At 36.8% G+C, this 19,399-nt stretch overlaps 3 protein-coding genes across 14 annotated transcripts; 1 reads left to right on the forward strand and 2 right to left on the reverse strand.

Moving 5' to 3' along the window:
- Positions 1–394: 394 nt before the first annotated feature.
- Positions 395–4,070, reverse strand: LOC105168943 (calmodulin-binding protein 60 B). Of its 3 annotated transcripts, XM_020696261.2 has the most exons (9): positions 3,562–4,070; positions 3,390–3,465; positions 2,784–2,836; positions 2,123–2,613; positions 1,870–2,030; positions 1,597–1,794; positions 1,315–1,480; positions 983–1,242; positions 395–884 (listed from the first exon to the last, which is right to left on the reverse strand). In XM_020696261.2, the coding sequence occupies exons 1-9, from the start codon at positions 3,639–3,641 to the stop codon at positions 813–815; spliced, it is 1,557 nt and encodes a 518-aa protein (XP_020551920.1). In that variant the 5' UTR covers positions 3,642–4,070; the 3' UTR covers positions 395–812. The 3 variants fall into 3 exon arrangements, with proteins under 3 accessions (XP_020551920.1, XP_020551919.1, XP_011087459.1); XM_020696260.2 differs by having other exon boundaries at positions 395–1,242; positions 3,562–4,059; XM_011089157.3 differs by having other exon boundaries at positions 395–1,242; positions 2,796–2,836; positions 3,562–4,054.
- Positions 4,071–6,406: 2,336 nt separating this feature from the next.
- LOC105168944 (Ppx-GppA phosphatase) lies at positions 6,407–10,848 on the forward strand. 6 transcript variants are annotated; one of them, XM_011089160.3, is made up of 7 exons: positions 6,410–7,666; positions 7,745–7,927; positions 8,525–8,566; positions 8,646–8,720; positions 8,799–8,924; positions 10,407–10,511; positions 10,586–10,848. In XM_011089160.3, exons 1-7 carry the CDS (start codon positions 6,551–6,553, stop codon positions 10,631–10,633), a joined length of 1,695 nt encoding a protein of 564 aa, XP_011087462.1. In that variant the 5' UTR covers positions 6,410–6,550; the 3' UTR covers positions 10,634–10,848. The 6 variants fall into 6 exon arrangements, with proteins under 6 accessions (XP_011087466.1, XP_011087467.1, XP_011087465.1 ...); XM_011089161.3 differs by having other exon boundaries at positions 8,811–8,924; XM_011089162.3 differs by having other exon boundaries at positions 6,411–7,666; positions 8,814–8,924.
- A 700-nt stretch (positions 10,849–11,548) lies between these two features.
- LOC105168945 (syntaxin-43) lies at positions 11,549–18,712 on the reverse strand. 5 transcript variants are annotated; one of them, XM_088883417.1, is made up of 9 exons: positions 18,262–18,710; positions 14,965–15,238; positions 13,960–14,049; positions 13,849–13,884; positions 13,669–13,746; positions 12,576–12,653; positions 12,430–12,495; positions 12,272–12,352; positions 11,549–12,129 (listed from the first exon to the last, which is right to left on the reverse strand). In XM_088883417.1, exons 1-9 carry the CDS (start codon positions 18,450–18,452, stop codon positions 12,022–12,024), a joined length of 1,002 nt encoding a protein of 333 aa, XP_088739543.1. In that variant the 5' UTR covers positions 18,453–18,710; the 3' UTR covers positions 11,549–12,021. The 5 variants fall into 5 exon arrangements, with proteins under 5 accessions (XP_088739543.1, XP_011087468.1, XP_088739542.1 ...); XM_011089166.3 differs by lacking the exon at positions 13,849–13,884 and having other exon boundaries at positions 18,262–18,709; XM_088883416.1 differs by lacking the exon at positions 11,549–12,129 and having other exon boundaries at positions 12,136–12,352; positions 18,262–18,712.
- Positions 18,713–19,399: the final 687 nt, after the last annotated feature.

The raw sequence follows: 19,399 nt of genomic DNA on the forward strand, positions 1-19,399 counted from the left end.
CCCTTATCTCACAATTAATATATAATATTATATATATTTATTAATAATAAAATATTATCTTTATAATGATTATTTTAAATATTATTTTTATAATAATTATTTAATTAAACTATTATATATTTTTATTAATAATAAAATATTATTTTATATAATAATTATTTAATTATTCATATAATAAAATATTATTTAAATTAAATTATAAAAAAAATTGCATCAACGGCGGCAGAAGAGGAGGGTGCGGCGCCCTCCTCATCCCTGGGCGACGGCCGTAGCCCATATCTTTGAAGGCGATGCGGTCGCCTCGCTAGAGGGTGATCGCATCGCCCTCCAAATACCCCCTAAAGCTTCTTTGAAATTCAATTGGTAGTAGGTAATAAAAGCAGGGAAAGGGAGATACACAAATGAACACTTGAATATACAACTGATATCGACATAAACAGTACACAGAAGACTAACTCAAAACCTCACCGCAGCAGATCTCAACACTTAGATGAGAAAAGCTCAAATGAAAGATTTTAAAACAATTACAGCAAGCCAGCATCAGGAAGCACATCTTGGGCACCAAATCTTCACTGTTTGCTGGATCTCAACACAAACTGACTCAGATAATTCCGTGCAACACTCTGTTTCATGTTGATGTTGCACAGAATTATCCTCATTCATTCAATCCTATGTACATAGACACAAACTCCTTTTGTTGCATTTTCAGCAAAGGGTTTAAGAGATATAGAGATTTGGGATGCACGCATTTTCAGCAAACCTAAGAAATATTTACATCTAGATAGAGTAGTTTCCATTTTCTTGCAGCGACGTTACGTTTGACCAGTATCTGCCACTTGATCACGGCCAGAAGCTTGCACCACCATGTTTTCGGCCTCCGGTTCCTGGGGATAAGGATTCCAGAATTAGAAGATGTTATACCGATTTCACCAGTGTTGGAACCAAGAAACAGTTGATTCTGATGCCATGCGGATGACTCGACCTGAAAATTGTCGTCCACTGGTATATCCTCAGTCGAGAGATGCGACTCCATGTAGTTCCCTCCAGTAGCCCACGTTTGTCCTGCGATGTAGAATCCGCCGGAAGAATTGCTCAACTCGAAACCGTTTCTAAATGCCGGATTGAACCCCTGCATTTCTGAACTCTCTACCAACTCAAAAGAACTGTTCTCATGTTCAACTGAGTCTTCGTAGGGTGGTGAAATTGTTCGATGATGATTGTTCATCTGAATTTCTAGTTTATCTGTCAAGAAAGATTATCTTCAGGTTTGGAGGATGAACATAGACATGTTAGATAGAAGTTTGATAGTTGTACCTTGTTGAAAATGGCGATTTGGGGCCTGGAGGTCCACGTTCGGATTAGTGAAAGTGTCAGCTGGATTTTCCAAAAGCATTGGGTACGCAACAATAGACTGATCACAAACTGAAACCCAGTCCTTTACGTTCTTGTAAGCATGCTGCTTCAGTTCCTCCACCATCCTCTGTCAACCAAACACAAACTGAATGAGCGAATGACTTGTCTAGTTGAAAGATTATAGTGTCGTGGATGAATTTGCACGCAATACCGTTACTTTTTTTAGAGATCAAGGATACCAACCGTCTGATACATGTTGAGACTATCAACAGACTGGTAGCTGTGTCCGTCGAAGGTTGCTCCGACAACCTTGTAGATGGAGTTGAACAACAGGCCTGTCCCTTGTGCAGTCCCGTACATGTATTTCTTGTCGTCTAACGTACAGGTCATGGCATGTCGAGTGATCGTTTCCCATGTCTTGTTTGAGACATTGCGGAGTGCCTGTATATGGAAGACACATCATTAGATGGTTCACACAAGAGATGCCAAAGTCGATAGCAAGAACGAGCATCTTACTGAGCGTAGTTGGAGCTCATTTGTGATGTACGACCTCAAGAAGTCTCCCACACAGGAAATACCAAACTGGTTAAGTCGTTTGTGGGACGCACCGTCCTTGGCAATCTTGTCCAGACGCCATACTTCGTCGTCTAAGGATGGGGGATAGTGTTTCTGGTATGCTGGAAAATAGATCATTTATCAGTACACACCACTAATAAATTAAAAGATGATACAGAAAGGGGAAACCTAGTAGTCGAGAATACACACTCACATTCTCCACGGTGATCTTTGACTTTGAAGGGGCTGCTCATTGCTTCCCTAATGCTTATTTCATGAGCACTAGGATGCACTTTCGCCCCCAACCGGAATTTCCCACTTCTGATCCAGCTTGAGTTATCTGTGAAGCTCACCTCACCGATGCAACCAACTCCATTCTGCAACGGAACTGTTAAATCTCCGGTCACCAACGGCCTCTTCCCTTCTCTGTTCTGAACAATCTTGCTCTCAAAGTCCTTCTCCGACCAGTCTTCCCCATCGTCAGGACTAAAATCGCCATCAAGCACAACGATATTCGCTTTGATTGAAGAAAGGGGACCAGATGTTACTATTTTTCCAGAAGTGGAATCACACAGGACAACTTTTATCGGGCTTTTATCCACGGATAGAACCCTACTGCCCGTAAACAGAGTTCGAGGCAAGTTGCCCTGAAACTGCAGCTGCAGAGTTCTTGATCCCGAGCACTCAATTTGATTTGAGGAGGATCTGAAACAATCATCCAACGTAAGTAACTTTATTTCACTGTAAGGGAGTGCGTGCAAAATATTCTACTTTTACGGTAGGAAAAAAGTCGCAAATTTAGTTGTCGTGAAAGTTGGGAATGGTTGACAAGAAAAGTGAAACGTGGAAAAAGAAAGATAAAGTTGAAAATTTACAAAAAAACTAACCCCAGAAAAGGGTCCATCGCGCGGTCGACCGCTTCTTGCACCTAAAACAATAGAACAGCAGAATAAAGAAATATCCAACAGAGATAATATGAGGTCATAAGTTACATAAAAAACTAATCAAATTTCAGCATCCAAGAGAATAAACTATACAACTACTTTTGGCCTAAAGCTATAGACAATTGATACAAAAATGACATGACTCAGATGCCTTTTAACTTTTGGATTAGTTTGAGAACTGATCAAAACTGAATTCCGTCATAAAAAACAAGTGGTACTCCTACTGGAAATAATTGAACTTATACTTTCACTCCAAGTAAGCTACATGGATCAAACAAAGGGTTGTGTTTGAATCATCAAAAGCTTATAAATCCCAAGCTTCAACCATGTGATTCCCTTTCACATATGATCAATAGGATCAGATGAAATAAAGAATTCGAATGCATCAATTGGATATTACCAGCTATTTATAATTGAATTTCAAGATGTATTTGGTAGATTTAGAGGCAATTCTCGAGTTCAACGAGCTCGCTGGCCCATGATGCGACAGACCACTAGTACAAAGAATAAGTAATGCTCATAATCGTAACATCATACCCATTTTCGAATGAGTGGTTCCAAGCTGGGCACATATTCTTGCAGACTCCGAGCACTACTCGCCCCTTTGAATATACTGCACAAACCCCATCAAAATTTCAGGAAAATCAACAAGAAAACTGCAATAACTATGAAGAAATATATAACAAACAGTCACTATTACTGCACCCACGTCGAGAGGGACCGACGGCGTTTGATCTGATGCTGAGAATCTGCTTCAGCCCCCTCTCTAAGTAGCTGTCTGGGTACCATCAAAACCCACCAAGATTCACAAGCTCACAACTCTAATTTTGAGAAAAAGAAATTTTGCAAACTGTTCTTGGCAGGTAAGGGGAAAAAACTGCCAACTTTCAGTGCTTAAATAGGAAAGAGGGCAGTGAGGAATTTACAGGAAACTACATGAAAGCTTCAAGTAATCATTAAACAAACACATAAAATCCCAATAAGTCAAGGGGTATGTGTGATGATTTTATGTTCGAAAAGACAAGAACCCTTTTAACTATGTAGCTTTCATTATTTTAAGCAGGAGCCCACAAACCCTGTGTGGTATTGTGGTGGGGATTCAGGTTTCGTTCATTAGATCTTCTTGGATCATGCAGCAAAAATTGATTCTTGTCTAGTTTATAAATATATATATATATATATATATATAGAGAGAGAGAGAGAGAGCATATATGCATATTCCACAGAGAGTGAATACAATTCAAGTTCAACCGACTGAAATAACCGCGTAAAAACAGGAATGTGAAGTAGAAGTGACGATTATTATTAATAAATATAATATCGTTTGAGTTTGTTTTGGTTCTATTTGTTGAATAATAAGAAGAGAGAGAGAGAGAGGGAGAGACGTGGTGAAGAAGGTTGTTGGAAGATGAAACGCGGTGAGAGAGACGTCTACACAGGTCGGGGAGAAAAAGATGGTGGCGCGTTTAGGGGGACATGTAGACCGACAGCCTGAAAAGGACTTTGCACAGTGTTCTTCCGGTTCATTTTGTGTTTGAAATTTGAATGAATTCCATTCCATGCATTTCAATCCACGTTTTCCTTACCTTTGATGTTGTGTTTGCATGCCTTCTAATTTCCTACCTATTCATTCTGTTGCTACTAATATCCTTTCTTTTATATATCTGAGGTCCCAAACTATTAATTGCAATTCAAAAATATACTTACTATTTCAGGTTGTAGCTTACTATAAATATTATTTTTTTCAACTGCAACTTATAAAATTCCGTGCTTTTTTTTTTTCCGCAATGGAAAAACGACCCATCGTTATAATAATATCAAAAAATATTCACAGTGCGCAAATAAAAAACATTGTAAAATTAGGAACGGCTGCAATGAAACCCGTCACAACTCTTATAATTTGGACCAATTATAATTTATGTAATTTTACAATAGATTTCTCGACAAAAAAAATCGTAATTTCTTCTTATAGTATGTTTGGGATGGTATTTGTCGTAGAAAACAATGACAATCACACTCATTAATTAGGTGATATGATCAGCCGTAAAATCAATAAATGATATGATTAATCATATGTTGTAATTTATACTGTTTTATATTTTTAAACTCAATTTATATAATTTATTTCCTGGAATCACTTTGAATTAATTAAAACTCAATTTATATAAATCTTGTGTTGATTCTTTAAATTAATTTATGAGCCTTTTACTTCATTCAATTTTTGAAATTTTTTAGACATGATGACTGCTATTGACACGTAGGAGATTATGTTATGCCACGTAGGTTATATTAAAGAAAATATGAGTAGTTAGCATAAATTAAAATTTTGAACAACCAATTCACTTTGTTTGGTTTATCGTTTTTATTTAAAGAATCTTATTTATAATAAAAAAAATAAAATAAAATATTTGTATAATTCAACATAATCTTAAGAAAATCAATATACATTACCCTTTCAATTAATATCAAGACTACTGAATTTACTTATAAAAAAATATTAATCTCATTCAATGTGTCCACATCATTACCAAGAAATTGGTCAGAAGTGCCTGAAAACTTCACTATTCATATTATTTGAAAATAAGATATAATAATTTATAAATAGTGAAAATATTTATAAAAACGCATAAATTATAAAATATTTTAAATAAATTTAGCCAAACACAGTGGACTTTCCCACCGTTTGATTGTTTGGTTTAGTGGGAAAGGTGAGATGATGCTGCTATTACTACTTCACTTGCAAACACAAGAAGAGTGAAAGTGCGAAGCAACTTCTCTAACTTATGAATGCATTTTCAAGCAATAAAATGATTGCTCGGATTTTCCAGGAAGCTTGATTGCTTTGCCTATTCTTTCACTTCTTGTCCTTATTCTAAATCCTATTACGTTTTTTTAATTCTATTTGATTTAAGATATACATAATATGTGTACGATAGTAGCTATATATTTAATAGAATTGAAGATGTAATGGGATATGTTCTTCGGGTACCTTGACTATCGATAAATGAAGTTCCCCAAGAGCAAAGCCATCTAAGCCAAGATCGTCAATTGCTTTCACTACCAGCCGCTGTGATAGAAATAACGGTATTGTATTGTTTTTGTGTTCGGATTAAAAGGGTGCGACATGTACAAAAGAAATGAGCATGACTACTATAATAGATACAAATCAGACTCACACTATCTTAATTTTTTTATAAATAGCAAGTTATGAATTTCATGAGAGAAAGAAACTAAAAATCAAAGTGCATAATATTCTTTGCTTCTTAATCTAACAATTAAGAATTGATTGAAGAGGGTCTAGCTAAGCTAAGCTTTGTAAGGAAGGATCTAGCAGGAGTGGCTGGCCTAACTGCAAAGCAAGTACAAATTAGAATACATGACGGTAGCTTAAGAGATCATATGAATCGCAAGAATGTCAACAAACCTGAAAATTGAAGGTTGGCTCCAAATTGGGAGGATAATCCCTAAAAATAAAGATGTGGTTTTTATATATTTGGCTGCTTATAAATAACACTTTTTAATAGAGAAAAAGTGAGAAGATTAGGTGTAGAACTCGAACTTTAACATGAGTGGAAATTATGATAATAATAAAATACATACAAGTTTTAGTAAACTTGGAATTCATGAGTTGAAAGGTTAGTCCACTCCACCTCCAAACATATCGAAGACAATCTGCCACGCTCATTTCATCTCTCATTATGAGCAGCAGTGCCCCGATACCATTACCCGCCACCGCCACCAATAACCACTTCGCCGCCGTGGATATCGGCACAAACTCCTTCAAACTCACAATCGTACGTACTGATCCCTCTTCCGGCCGATTCCTCACCCTCCACCGCCTCAAAGAACCTGTTGTACTCGGCCTGGAAACCACTTCCACCTCCTCCGCAGCTACTATCTCCGCCGTGACTCTCGACCGCGCAGTCTCCGCCATTCGGAGATTTCAGCATCTCCTCTTCTCCTACGGCCTTCCTCCTTCCCGCCTCCGCCTTGTGGCCACCTCTGCTGTCCGTGAAGCTTCCAACAGATCTGAATTTATTCGTGTTGTCAATGAAGCCCTCGGCCTCCACGTAGAAATTCTCTCCGGCGCCGAAGAGGCGCGCCTCATTTACCTCGGAGTCCTACAGTTCTTCCCGGTTTTCACCTCTACGGTTCTGACAATTGATATCGGCGGTGGCTCTACCGAGTTCACAGTGGGGTTTAAGGGGAATGTTCTGTTTTCTAAATCGTTGAGATTAGGGCATGTTACTCTAACTCAGGAATTTGGCGACATCATGAAAATGCGCGAGCATATTCGGAATGAACTAGAAAACTCTGGCTTGATCGAGAAGATTAAGGAGTTCAAAATAGATATTGTGGTAGGTTCCTCTGGTACGATTAAGGCGATTGAAAAAGCAGTGTGCAAAGGTTATGTGCTTGAGGTGCAGGAAAATGTTGGGGTGTTTGAGGAATTTGTTAAAAGGGAATGGAGGTTTACTAGGCATGAGTTGAGGTGTTTGGTGGAGAGGTTGTATGACGAAGAGGGGGAAATAGAGGGGAAGATGAGGAGAATGGGGTTTTTCAAGAGACGAGCTGTGTTCATTTTGGCAGGAACTGTTTTATTGGATGAGATATTTCATAGGCTTGGGATTGAGGAAATAGAAGTCTCAGGGTATGCATTAGGGGAGGGAGTGATCACAGAGATGTTGGGGCAGGTTTTCAAGGGGTTTGATTTGAATGCAAATGCGCGATGGAGGTCGGTTGTTAGGTTAGCGTCAAGGTTTAACAATAAGAAGAGGATGAAGGCTGCTAACATGTGTGCGAGCGTCGCGAGGGTATAGTCATGAAGATTTTAAATAGATATTTTAGTGTTTGTTCTCCTTTACTATCGTTTATTAACTTGGATTCTGCAGGAGATTGTTGAAGGTTTGAGAAAATTGCATGAGCTTCACAATGATGGTAATGATGACAATGAGCTTTCAGTGTCCTTGGATGATAGGGATCTTGAGTACCTTGATGCTGCGACTTTGCTTCACAATATTGGCCTGTATTCCGGCAAGAAGGGTTATCATAAGCAGTCTTATCGCATTATATTGGTATGCCTGCATTTACTGTTTTTGTTATGTACTAATTTATCTTCTGCCTTTGAAGAGTTCTTCAGATGTTTAATCTATTAGTATTTGCGGAGGTCGATGAGTTGAGAGGAGGGAGGTAGTAAATCAGATGAACTTTGAGAATTTTCCATTTCTATGATATTGCTGACTATCTATTCCTACTCAGTAGTTTCGCACTATGCAATCAATTCAGCTGGATGATTGGCTTTCAAGTTTTATGCATTGTGTATTCTAGTTGGATGTATTATATTTAGTTTGCTAATCCTGGCCAAATCTGGCGGGAGGAATAGAGTTAACGTGATGAGATTCATGTTTCTTATGTAATTCCGAACAATCTATTCCTATTCATAGTAGTGTTTTACTATGCATTGGAATCAGATTCATGACTATAACTTTCAAGTCTTATGTATTCTGAACTCACTGTTTCTAAACAATTTATTCCTGTTCATGGTAGTGTTCCACTATGCATGGGAATCGGATAGCTGACTCTGACCTTCAATTATTATGCATTGTGTGAAATATAGTTTAATATACTGTATCTGGATGCTAATCCCGGAAACCTGTCTCTTCTTTTTTCAGAATGGCGATCACCTCCAAGGTTATTCTAAGGAAGAGATTAAGGTATGGTGCCCTGTAATAATCCTGTGTCCAATCTAGATTTGCAAGGTTTTCATTGTTAGTGACAATTGAAAGCTTTTAGCTAATAGCATTGCTTGTGAGATATCATAGGAAGAAATTTCCAAAAAGTGATGCACTTGAGGGATCTGCTAAAGAGGTATCTAAATTTCCGTACACCATAAAGTACTTAATTTTGGTTTGATGATTTAGGTTCTGATTTAGTTACGTTCTTGAGTGTTGGGTTAAGCAGAAATTCGGAATCCTCTGTACGATTTTGCGGGTATCTTATGCAGTGCAGCAGTGTCTTCTGTCGAATTTTGAATTCATGGAATTTATACATTCTCCAGATGGTTTCAAATTGGTGAGATTCAATCCCTGTTTATATACAAATTGTCTGCACCTTCTGTCTGTCAACAATTTGAGCTCTCTTTATTATGAGTTTGCAATTTAAAAATCCAGGGACACCTGAATTGGCATTCAGTCCAATTTATTTGCAATGGAATATGCATGACCAAGATATGGTTATTTGTTATTGCTTTTATGCATATTTTTTCACATTCCATCCTTCACAATTTTGAAGCGCATTTCTCAAAATACATATCATGTAAGGATGGTGTAAACTTCTCCTAGGTTTTCATTATATCATATATTAAGACAAATCTCTAAGTCCCTATGCTTGTTAGGGGTAGGATTTTAGCTTACCCATACCAAAGAAATATCACTCGTTCTTATATAGGATTAACATTGCTATTGTATTCAGTAATGTTAAAGGGTGTTCTAAGGTTAGGTGATCGCTCAACCTCCTCTCTTCACCTTTGACATGTCTTTACTGTCTTTTTCCTCATATCCTTTATCTACTGAAGAGGTCCACCGCTTTTTTAGTGAGGTCGAGTTGAGTTCTAGCCATGTAGATCTTGTCAGGTCATTCTTGTGCAGAGGTAACTTTTGCTCTTTGATCCCACATCTCCTCTCAGTGGGCCTCTCTTTGTGCCGTACCTTGTGCTTCGGTATTGGATTAACATTTATACCCACCATTGGTGGAGGAGGTGGTACAACCTGCTCTATTGTTGGATTTAAGCTGCAAATAATACCATTAACAACAGTTACCATCCTGCTCACCTAGTAGTTGTCTGCTCATTTGAACTATCCTGAAAGGAGATTGGGCGTGTGGGTGACTGATCTGGGCTAGAATTAGAATTGGTCTACCGGTTGTCTTTCCTCATGTGTGTTAGGCAGAATCATCGCAATAGGTGGTTTGTTTACCATCTGTGGCTGATTGGATGGAATAACATCTGTGATGATAAGTTATTCTTTTTCATTTTTGAGGTTCACTCTACTCGTGTTTTTGCACAATGTTTTCACATGCGGCACCAATGATGCTTACAAATTTCAAGCACCATAGAAGTCAAATTTTCAAGATGAGGCTTTGGGTAAAACATCCCTGCACAGGACACGTTAGCGCTCCAAACCTTAAATTAGTAGTAGGAGTCTAGGAGATTTTATAGTGAGAATGATTAAGTCATACTGTACTGTAAATAACTTTTATTTGTCAAAGGAATGAAAAACCTCTTGCCCCTTCTAGCCAAATATCTGCCTCTTGAATCAAGCCACGGTTTGGGGTCACCACCCTTTCATAGGGCCAATAAATCCTCCTTTGACCTTTGGCATCAGACATAAATGAGAACAAGAGAAGATATAATAAAATCTGAAATTCTGAGATGAACTGAAGCATATCATCGTATATGATTCTATTTGTGTCTCTCCTTGGATGTGTTCTCAGGAGAAAATAAGTTAAGGATTAACTATTTCCAGTTGATTTGTGCTGATGTGGAGTACTTTTCAGGTACTGAGTGAGGGTGAGGCAAGAAATCAATCTGCTGGCATTGCCCAGCCATTATCTGGGGATATCAATATGACAATGGAGAGAGAATTGGAACATTTTAGGAGGGTAAGATTATTCCTGTTACATGATTAGAATACAAATATTTTGTTATTCAGAATCATATTTATATTGTTTTGCAGGTTTTCAAGCAAAACTTGTCTATTCTAGTTACTCGAAGCATTTCTTGATGGCTAGAGTGCAAACTGAAGCTGTAAATCTTCTTCGACATTGTTCATCTTTTAGAGGAATGGTGTGAAGTGCATTTCTCATCAGCACCTCCATGCATTGCTGCTCTTATCAGAAAGTCATTCTTCTGGACTAATAACTGTTATCCTGTATACTGTAAAAATAATCATTATATACACGTCCAAGTTTAATATAGTCGAAAGAAATATTTTGGTGATGCTATAATTCTTCATTAACTTGTAAATAATGTAGGAGCAGGATCATGTTTGGATAATCTCTTTTTTACTCTCTTTATTTATGTTGCTGCTTAAGATTAATATAATTAATAAAAGCTCTACATAATTAAATAATAAATTTATTAATTGGTCGTTGTGCCCATAGACGTATTTGTAATGTTTATATCTTGAGGGGCGATTTTGTTGATAATATTTTACATTTGTATTGATAGCTTTTTAAGGTTGTGTTTGTGCGTGTATTTTTTTTTTCTCCTTTCAATATCTTTAAGCAATCTTTGAATATTATGATAGAAAAATATCTATACTTATGAGTTATCACTAACTGATTGAAGTGGGAAACAAAAATATTCTGATAAAAGACGTTTTGGGGAGGATGTGCTTATATTTTTAAATAAGTATTTTTGAAAAATGTAATTTCATATTCTAGATGAGCGGTGCAATTGGCCCTATATATATATTAACACTGCCCGAAATTATGTTTAATTATAAAAAATACTTCCTATCTTTTATAAAATTTCAAGCACACCCATTAATCGTAATTATGTAGTGGTAAAATATTACACAAACATTTCTAAGGTATATTACAACACTAGACCTATAAATGACGGTAATTAGCCTAACTTCACGGGTGTCGATATAATTCAACCTGAATATATGTTACAGCGCAGACATACAAGTATGTGCCACAATTAGGTTTTGAGTCCCCTACCAAACACAATAAATGCCAATCATTATTCAGGTGAGTCAGAGCTTCTACAATGGTCATTCTGTGTTTTGTTTTCCCACTTCAAGAAAGAATCTTACAAAGAAAACATATTTCACCTCAACTCAAGAGAAGAGAGCATTTGTAACAAAGCTACAAAATCTTCCTGGGATGAAAGAATCAATGTCACATCCCTCCTCCAGACTGTACAAAGTCCCAGGAGCAGTCAAACATTCTATCCAGACATATATATACTCCTCCCACATAGAAAGTGGTAAAAGCAAAAAATGAACAGTGAGAAATAATTAATTGTTGTCTTCAACATTTAGTAAGATGAGTCTATTTGGGACTTGGAAATCCCAGCATTCGACTTTTTGATAGCTGACTTTGTAAAGGTTGCCATGGAGGTCCAGAACCATAGGAGAATTCAAGAAGATGCTTCGTTCAAAGATTAGAAGATTATCACCTTCAAAATTAAGAGAATTAACATAACAAAGCACATAATAACAAGAATAGTGGCACACATAACCATGCCACCTTGTTTTTGGCTTCTCTCAGCCTGCAAATCCAGTTCATAAAAGACACAAAATTAACCACAAATATAGACATAATCTAAGCAAAGATAAACAAAAAATGTGTCCCAAAGAAAAATCTTTAAGAGAATGGTGATATAAGAATAATAAATCAAATAAAATGTGGACCTTCTCAAGCTGTTTCAAGCCCTCTTCAACCGACACAGCGACATTTGTTATGTTATAATCAATCCTGTCAACAATGGTCCCCTGCTTGCAGACATAAATTAATCAAAATCCAAAGTCTAATACATGAGTACCCAATGAAAATTGAATATAGCACCGACCTGATCGATCACCAACACTGATAAATCTTTCATAATTTGGGCCAGCTCATTCACTGATTCCACCACCTAGAACCAATGAAAATGCCAAAAGAAATGAAATATTTGTTCATTGTGCATGCTAAAGAAAAAACCTAAATTCAACTCACCTGTTGAATTTCTCTCTCCCTCTCTACGGTGAATGCCTCACTTTTCTTTAATTTGGCCATTTGATGTTCACTGAATCCCTGTTTTGTGATATTTGTGAGACACTTGAGGTCAAAGAATGCATTCATGACATAAATGCGGAAAATTGCATTTCAGTAGTAACTTGGGTATCAGAGGCACTTTGACAGTGAAACAAACCAAAGAAGCAATCTGTAGAAAGCTTTGGAATCTCCACTACATTAATGAAATTGCCAAGTTGGTGGACATAGTAGAAAAATTAATTCAGGTAGTAATATGATCCTATCCTCATCTGGTCATCAGGAACTGCTTATGAGGTCAGGGTTATTTCTTAGATCTACTGCATATCCCTGAAGTCTAGGCCCAGTAATCACAGGTCTGTAAATTCATAACCTTAAGAACCCGGGTTCAAGTAGCCACTTTTATGGACCTTTTCATTGAATCAGTCTGGATTAAGAGAAAGCCTAAATGCCAGTTGCAAGCATGGCAAACTCATTTTACTTTCATAGGAACAAACAGATAAGGTCGTAGCCTCGTAGGTACCCCACTTATGTTAAGGAACAGAATAGGTAACTCAGTATGCCAATTTTTAAAAAAACTAAGGTCAACAGGTCCAATTGTTGGATGGCATTTCTATCTTCCACAAAATAAAAATCTGTATCAGGTGGAAAATTGACATAAAGGTTGACAAGAGGGTGACACTTTGGACATCAAATCATCCACAATGAGGTGGATGTACCCTCTTTTGTTGCTCTCCATGTAAATATTAGTTGTATAAGCAGCCAGTTGAGAGATTTACATGTATCCTTGTGATAACCAGATTCAGGTCTTAGGAGTAACTCCTGTATAATCTTAACACAAAAATTGGCAATTTCTTGAATGCTACATCTACTTCCATAAATGAAGGAATAGAGGGAATGGATGTATCCCTACTTGAGCACCTCTAAGGGCAAACAATTCTGGTCTACAACTAACCATTACCTATACGTGTGTGTGGTTTCTTCCTACTTAGCTGAGCATATAATTCACATACCAAAGAGAAATTTATGTTGAAAACAAGATAATATGGATACTTACAATATCATCGAAATCATCATCCTCCCCCTTAGGATTGCTCCCATTTAAGTTCATTTCCAAGTCAACCCCATCAGGACCCTACACAGCATGAGTATGTTAAAGAAATTGACAAAACATAACTATAAAGCATAGAGATACAATGACACTAGCAGCTATTCAATAAATCTTGGAAGCACTGACAAGTTCAGGAGGTGAAACCTCAGAAGAACACTTCTCCTGTGAACAAGTGCATTACGTCACTAATCTGGACATTTAAATTTGATAAAATGGAGTTGACAAAGGAAATTGCACCTCTTTCTGCTGCTGAAGTCGTTTCAAATATGTGGACTGTTTTCTACGTAGCTCCATTGAGAGGCTTTGAAGATCAGTAGCTAAAGACCTCTGTCATAGAAATACTATACTGTAAGACAATATCCTAGATGATAACTATAGTGAACAATAAAATTTTTCAGAAGAAAAGTGGAATTGCATGGCATGTTCTGAGCAGTATTACCAATTATGTTACCAACAGGAGTAGTAGTTAGCTCAGTTATGAAATATCAAAATAATGATATAATAGCGATCCAAAGTCACTACAATACTTCATCGTATTCTATTCAATTTCAGCAACTCAAAGTAAACTTCCTTCAATGCATGGTGCAAGTCCAGAAAAGAAACAAGAAGAGGACGAGAAAAGCAGCAGTTGGGTCTGTTCCTCATTCCACCAAATACTTAAAATATTTTAGTAAATTCCTCGATGCATAACAAAAGTGTAATAATCCCCTAATAGCATACTGATAACTATAGTGAACAATAAAATTTTTCAGAAGAAAAGTGGAATTGCATGGCATGTTCTGAGCAGTATTACCAATTATGTTACCAACAGGAGTAGCAGTTAGCTCAGTTATGAAATATCAAAATAATGATATAATAGCGATCCAAAGTCACCACAATACTTCATCGTATTCTATTCAATTTCAGCAACTCAAAGTAAACTTCCTTCAATGCATGGTGCAAGTCCAGAAAAGAAACAAGACGAGGACGAGAAAAGCAGCAGTTGGGTCTGTTCCTCATTCCACCAAATACTTAACATATTTTAGTAAATTCCTCGATGCATAACAAAAGTGTAATAATCCCCTAATAGCATACTGCGTCTTTTGCTTGCATCTGACTTTAAATTATCTAATAAACCCAGTAATACAGTTTTAGTACATAAGTATTACCACAACTATTCATAACTCTATACAATTGAGGATACAGTATACCACAACTGTCTGCAGATATACAAATCAGGAAACAGAAGATTACAGATCATACCTGGACATTTTTCCTGATATTTGAATCCTCTGAAGGCCCAGAAGCAGAGAGTCTTTGCAATCTTTTCTCCGATCGTTTTAAAAGATCAGTTATCTCTTGTGTAAGTGCCTCAATCCGGCGTTGATCTTCTTTGCCATCTCCGAATGAAGGCATTAAAGCCTTGGCATGAGCCTTTGCCAACTCAGCCATTTTTTCCCTCAAGCGTTGTACATTAGCTGCTATTTCTTCAGATACATCCACCCAAGCTGGTGGTAAACCTACTGCAACTGTACTCCTACAGCGACAGGGAAAAACCTTAGAATCTGATGGAGAATCATAGCTTATAATCATATATTAGGATGTTAGGAAGCTTTGGGTCTTAGAATAGGATAAACTTATTAAGCAAATAACATAAGAGAAGCTCAATTAGTTATGACAATTCTCTATATGTTAGTCTCCTCTAACCTCCTACCAGTATCAAGTGAGTGCTTAAATTTGCTTTCTTCTGACACAAACATGAAACAGTTACTACATCTATTGTGCCGTAGCAGTGACCTTCATGGCAAGTGATGCAGGAGATTGTTGGCGTGGGGTGCCAGCAATTACCTAATTGTGCGGCACACTTGGATCCTAAAGCACATGTTACTATACTGTTTAAAGATCTGATTGTTGCTATAAGCTATGACTTTTTACCACCAGTAATGTGCACCCCTATCCAGTATCTGTTATACTGGTTCTTTCTCCACATCGCATTGACTAAGACCAAACAAGGAAGTCCTTCTGTCATCCCTAAACCTACAGATTATAGATAGCTCTTGGACCCTCTAGACTGGTTTACAAGGGGTTACAGGCTTCTAATTACCGTGGTTCACAGTTCTTCATCATAAGCAGTCTGCAGATTTAGGGTCTTTCACCTTCCTTTGAATTACAAAGCAGCAGGCACTCATGGGAGGGAACATAGTGCTGCATGGCAGACGCCCATGGAGAGAATATAGGTGCTGTGTGGAAAGGGCAAACACTTGTGGTAATAGCTAAGACAATAATATTGACTTTTAAGGCAACAATTGTCCTTGTGGCAGCCACAACCGGATTTCGTGCTTGGGCAGTTGTGCAGTTTAAAGGTCTTGAGTTGCACCCTAATAGTAGCAATAACATCTAGCACACTGGCAAGAGTGGATTCTATACTATACATAGAATCGCACATAGCAATTCATTTAAGATTTGTGAAAAGACAGTAAGTTAATATGGTATAAAAATTTCTCCAATATAACATAAAACAATATTGAAGATAATGTTTTTCTACAAAGACGTTATCGAGAAATACATTTTTCATTTTTTTTAAAAAAAAATTATCAGAGGCACCGCATCCCTTGATTTTTTTTCTTTTTAAATATTGTGTAAAGACACTACCAGTGAAAGTGTGAAACATCTTTGCATATAATTTCTTTTTAAAAATTCTTAAGTTAATGACTTTAAAAAAAAGTAATTCACAATGTAGCATAAATTTCTTTACAAATAACTTCATTAAATAGATATATTTTTTAAAAAAATAAACTAAAGTTGCTACCATCACACAATGTAACATCCTTTTTTAAAATTCAAAGAACCATAGTAATCTTATTATTTCTCAAAGCTAACTGGAGCAACCTTTGTTCAAGGATGATTTCCTCAGTCGGTCATTCGGTACGAATCATGTTGACGAGTAATGGTAATCAAATTACATGGTTTCCCATATCATCACTTAATGCGACAATTGTGAAAATTTAACAGCCTCGGAATGCACCTTTATGGCAAGTTATGGTATGTAAACTAATAATTACAAACATTTGTAATCCATTTTCTCTTAATGAAAAAATTAACCTTATCATAGTTCACATGAATCTCAGGTTGATCAAATACAAGTTCCAGAGATAAGCCACCACGCATACCTCAAGATGTAGAAAACTTTAATTCATTGATGGATCTATATATTTTCAGATTGGAGAACATTTATCATATAGCCATGAGTCAACAATCAGAATAGTTTATGCCTAAGGATAAACCCATACCACCAGAGAACAGGGACAGGCAAATCAGCTAAAGCTTAGTTATGCGTTTTAGAAACATCAGGCACATAGCATATAGGCAAACAGGTGGACATAACTACAGTGGTACTAATACAGAAGCATTAAAATTGCATCCTCACACTATATGTTAGAATTTCCATTGAGTATTGTCTATTTTTCTTACAGTAATCATCCCAAATTCATCTTTTCCAGCACAACACAAAGACTCTCTGCCACTTCTTATGGCTTCAACTGGAAAGTTTGATACTAACATTAAAGCTAGAAAAAAGAAATTTTAAATTCTCATTTCCTGTTTTGTGGCAGATCATAAAATTGAAAACAGCAACAAGTGGAACCCTAATGAATCCAAACTCTCCAAAGAGTCCCATTACAGTTCTTCTATGACATTGTCCTTTTCCAGTTATGTGTATAAGTCAAAGCAGAAGAGAGCATACTTTCACAACATACCTTCAGTACACAAGGAAATATGAAATTCTTGAAAAAATAATAGAACTCGCAACCATCCAGCCCTGGAGTCCTTGTTCCCAAATAATTAGTATCCACAACAGATGACGAAATAGAACAAAGTACAGCAGCATTATTCATGTTTCTTAATCAACTAGAAGAACCTAAATCTGGATCTAAGTTAGGGAGGCAGAATTGAGATAAAATTATAATAGAAGCATGATGAATAAACTACAATGCCTGAGTCCACAATATCCTTGGTGAGCGACTGAAATAAGTTCTTGTGCATCTTACCTTCCTCTTTGACAAGATACTAAGTCCAATTAAGTAAACCATGGCAGCAGACATCTGAAACATGTGTAAGATTTCACATGCAAAAGAAAAGGAGTCATCCAGTTTTTCCCCTGTGAATTGCTTATATTGCAAACAAAACAAGCTTTCAAGATTTTGCAAGGGTTCTGCCAATTTATCTAAAATCATTTTTTCAAATCTTAGTACACATTTATTTTTCATATAGGACAGCTATTGCATTGGAACTTCATCATATTCTTCAGGGAAGTTCCAGTCATTTCCTGGATGTGATGGAGGCAGAACGATGTTTTATATCTCATCTTATAGTATCTAGTCAATCTGAGGAATCAGTTTTCACCCAGATAATGACTCGACAAGTGGTAACAATTTTGAATCATTCCAACACAGAGTAGAAACTAAATTCGTAAATAGGAAGGAAGAAAAAGAAATTCAGATAACATTTCAGAGTTTCACTAGAGAAAACAAACTAGTTTAAAATACCGATCAATCAAAGTACCTGGAGGATCCCGGATCTTCAGTGCTCAAAGGAGTATAAGATCGTTTAGGGTTAAGCAAAGAAGTGGTTGACATCTCGATCACCGCACCTCCGCTCCCAGAGATCGACGGCGACGAGCCCGCCGGGACCCTGACGCTTTTCAATGCATCCCTATACTTTCTGTACAAAATAGTCCTATTCCTCGTCGCCATTAATCAAAAAAGTTAACACTAAATTTCACCAAATTCCCTAAAACATAAGCAAAATCATAAGAATCAAATCTCCAAAAGTGTCTAAATTCAAATAGATCTACGAATGACTTAGTGGCTAATGGGTAAGTAGCTCTCCGATTTCAGACGGTGTCCAATTTCCGATTGACGGAAACAGGGTAAAAGTGGTCGGGCCGAGAATCGGGCTGGGTTTCTGGTATTTATTTCTTTGATACGGGAAGTTACAGTGCAAGGAAAAAGAATGATATTGGAAGCCGGGTTTAGGTGGGGCCTAGTTAAGACATACGGTGTACAAAGCGTGGGACCCTTGAGAAGTTAAATTAAGTGCAGTCCAAAGTAGCTGTATTTGCATTTTGCACCCATGAATTTGTATTTGAATTTAAAGAAAGTATTTTGAAACAAGATTTTAAATGACTTTCAATTTGAAATTCATTCGTATTTATTAAAATATAGTTCAAAATTAAAATATAAAAATTTTATAAATTTAGAATTATCAAAATATATTTAAATGATTCGTTATTAAAGATTTAAAATCTACAATTCCACATCCTTCAATCCAAATACAATCATATATATTTTTGTACTTTATGAATCCTCAAGTATTCACCTTAAGAGTCCAAGAGCAAAGAAGTGCTAATTGGTCTCCAGTCGAATGACCCAGCAGGTAGACCCGATCGATCCAGGATAGCCCAACAAGTAGACTCGATCGACCCATGAGCATGGTCTTTTAGCCCATAAAACCACGAAATCTTTACTGATATGGCGGCCTAAAAAAAATATATTTAAGCAAGCCTAGTCAATATACAACAAGAACTCCATGTTACATAGCTCGCTTACACATAAGGACACGCCATAGTAAAATATTACCAACAAACTTTTAAAGATTCGACTGTAATTCAATTTTTAATCAACAAGTAACAGAATCCCGT

Source organism: Sesamum indicum, linkage group LG8 (genome assembly GCF_026168435.1).
Source record: "Sesamum indicum cultivar Baizhima isolate 11 linkage group LG8, ASM2616843v1, whole genome shotgun sequence".
Lineage (NCBI taxonomy): Eukaryota > Viridiplantae > Streptophyta > Magnoliopsida > Lamiales > Pedaliaceae > Sesamum > Sesamum indicum.

What these genes read in the sequence shown, in the direction of transcription:
- LOC105168944 (XM_011089160.3), top strand. Translation starts at nt 6,551, where the DNA reads ATGAGCAGCAGTGCCCCGATACCATTACCCGCCACCGCCACCAATAAC. An exon ending in TTGAGGGATCTGCTAAAGAG is followed by an intron (nt 8,721 to 8,798) that starts GTATCTAAATTT and finishes TACGTTCTTGAG; the next exon opens with TGTTGGGTTAAGCAGAAATT. An exon ending in CTCCAGATGGTTTCAAATTG is followed by an intron (nt 8,925 to 10,406) that starts GTGAGATTCAAT and finishes AGTACTTTTCAG; the next exon opens with GTACTGAGTGAGGGTGAGGC.
- LOC105168945 (XM_088883416.1), bottom strand. Translation starts at nt 18,452, where the DNA reads ATGGCGACGAGGAATAGGACTATTTTGTACAGAAAGTATAGGGATGCA. An exon ending in GAAGATCCGGGATCCTCCAG is followed by an intron (nt 15,239 to 18,261) that starts GTACTTTGATTG and finishes CTGTCGCTGTAG; the next exon opens with GAGTACAGTTGCAGTAGGTT. An exon ending in GGGAGAGAGAAATTCAACAG is followed by an intron (nt 12,496 to 12,575) that starts GTGAGTTGAATT and finishes CATTGGTTCTAG; the next exon opens with GTGGTGGAATCAGTGAATGA.
- LOC105168943 (XM_020696260.2), bottom strand. Translation starts at nt 3,641, where the DNA reads ATGGTACCCAGACAGCTACTTAGAGAGGGGGCTGAAGCAGATTCTCAG. An exon ending in CGCCGTCGGTCCCTCTCGAC is followed by an intron (nt 3,466 to 3,561) that starts GTGGGTGCAGTA and finishes GGGTTTGTGCAG; the next exon opens with TATATTCAAAGGGGCGAGTA. An exon ending in AAATCGCCATTTTCAACAAG is followed by an intron (nt 1,243 to 1,314) that starts GTACAACTATCA and finishes CTTTCTTGACAG; the next exon opens with ATAAACTAGAAATTCAGATG.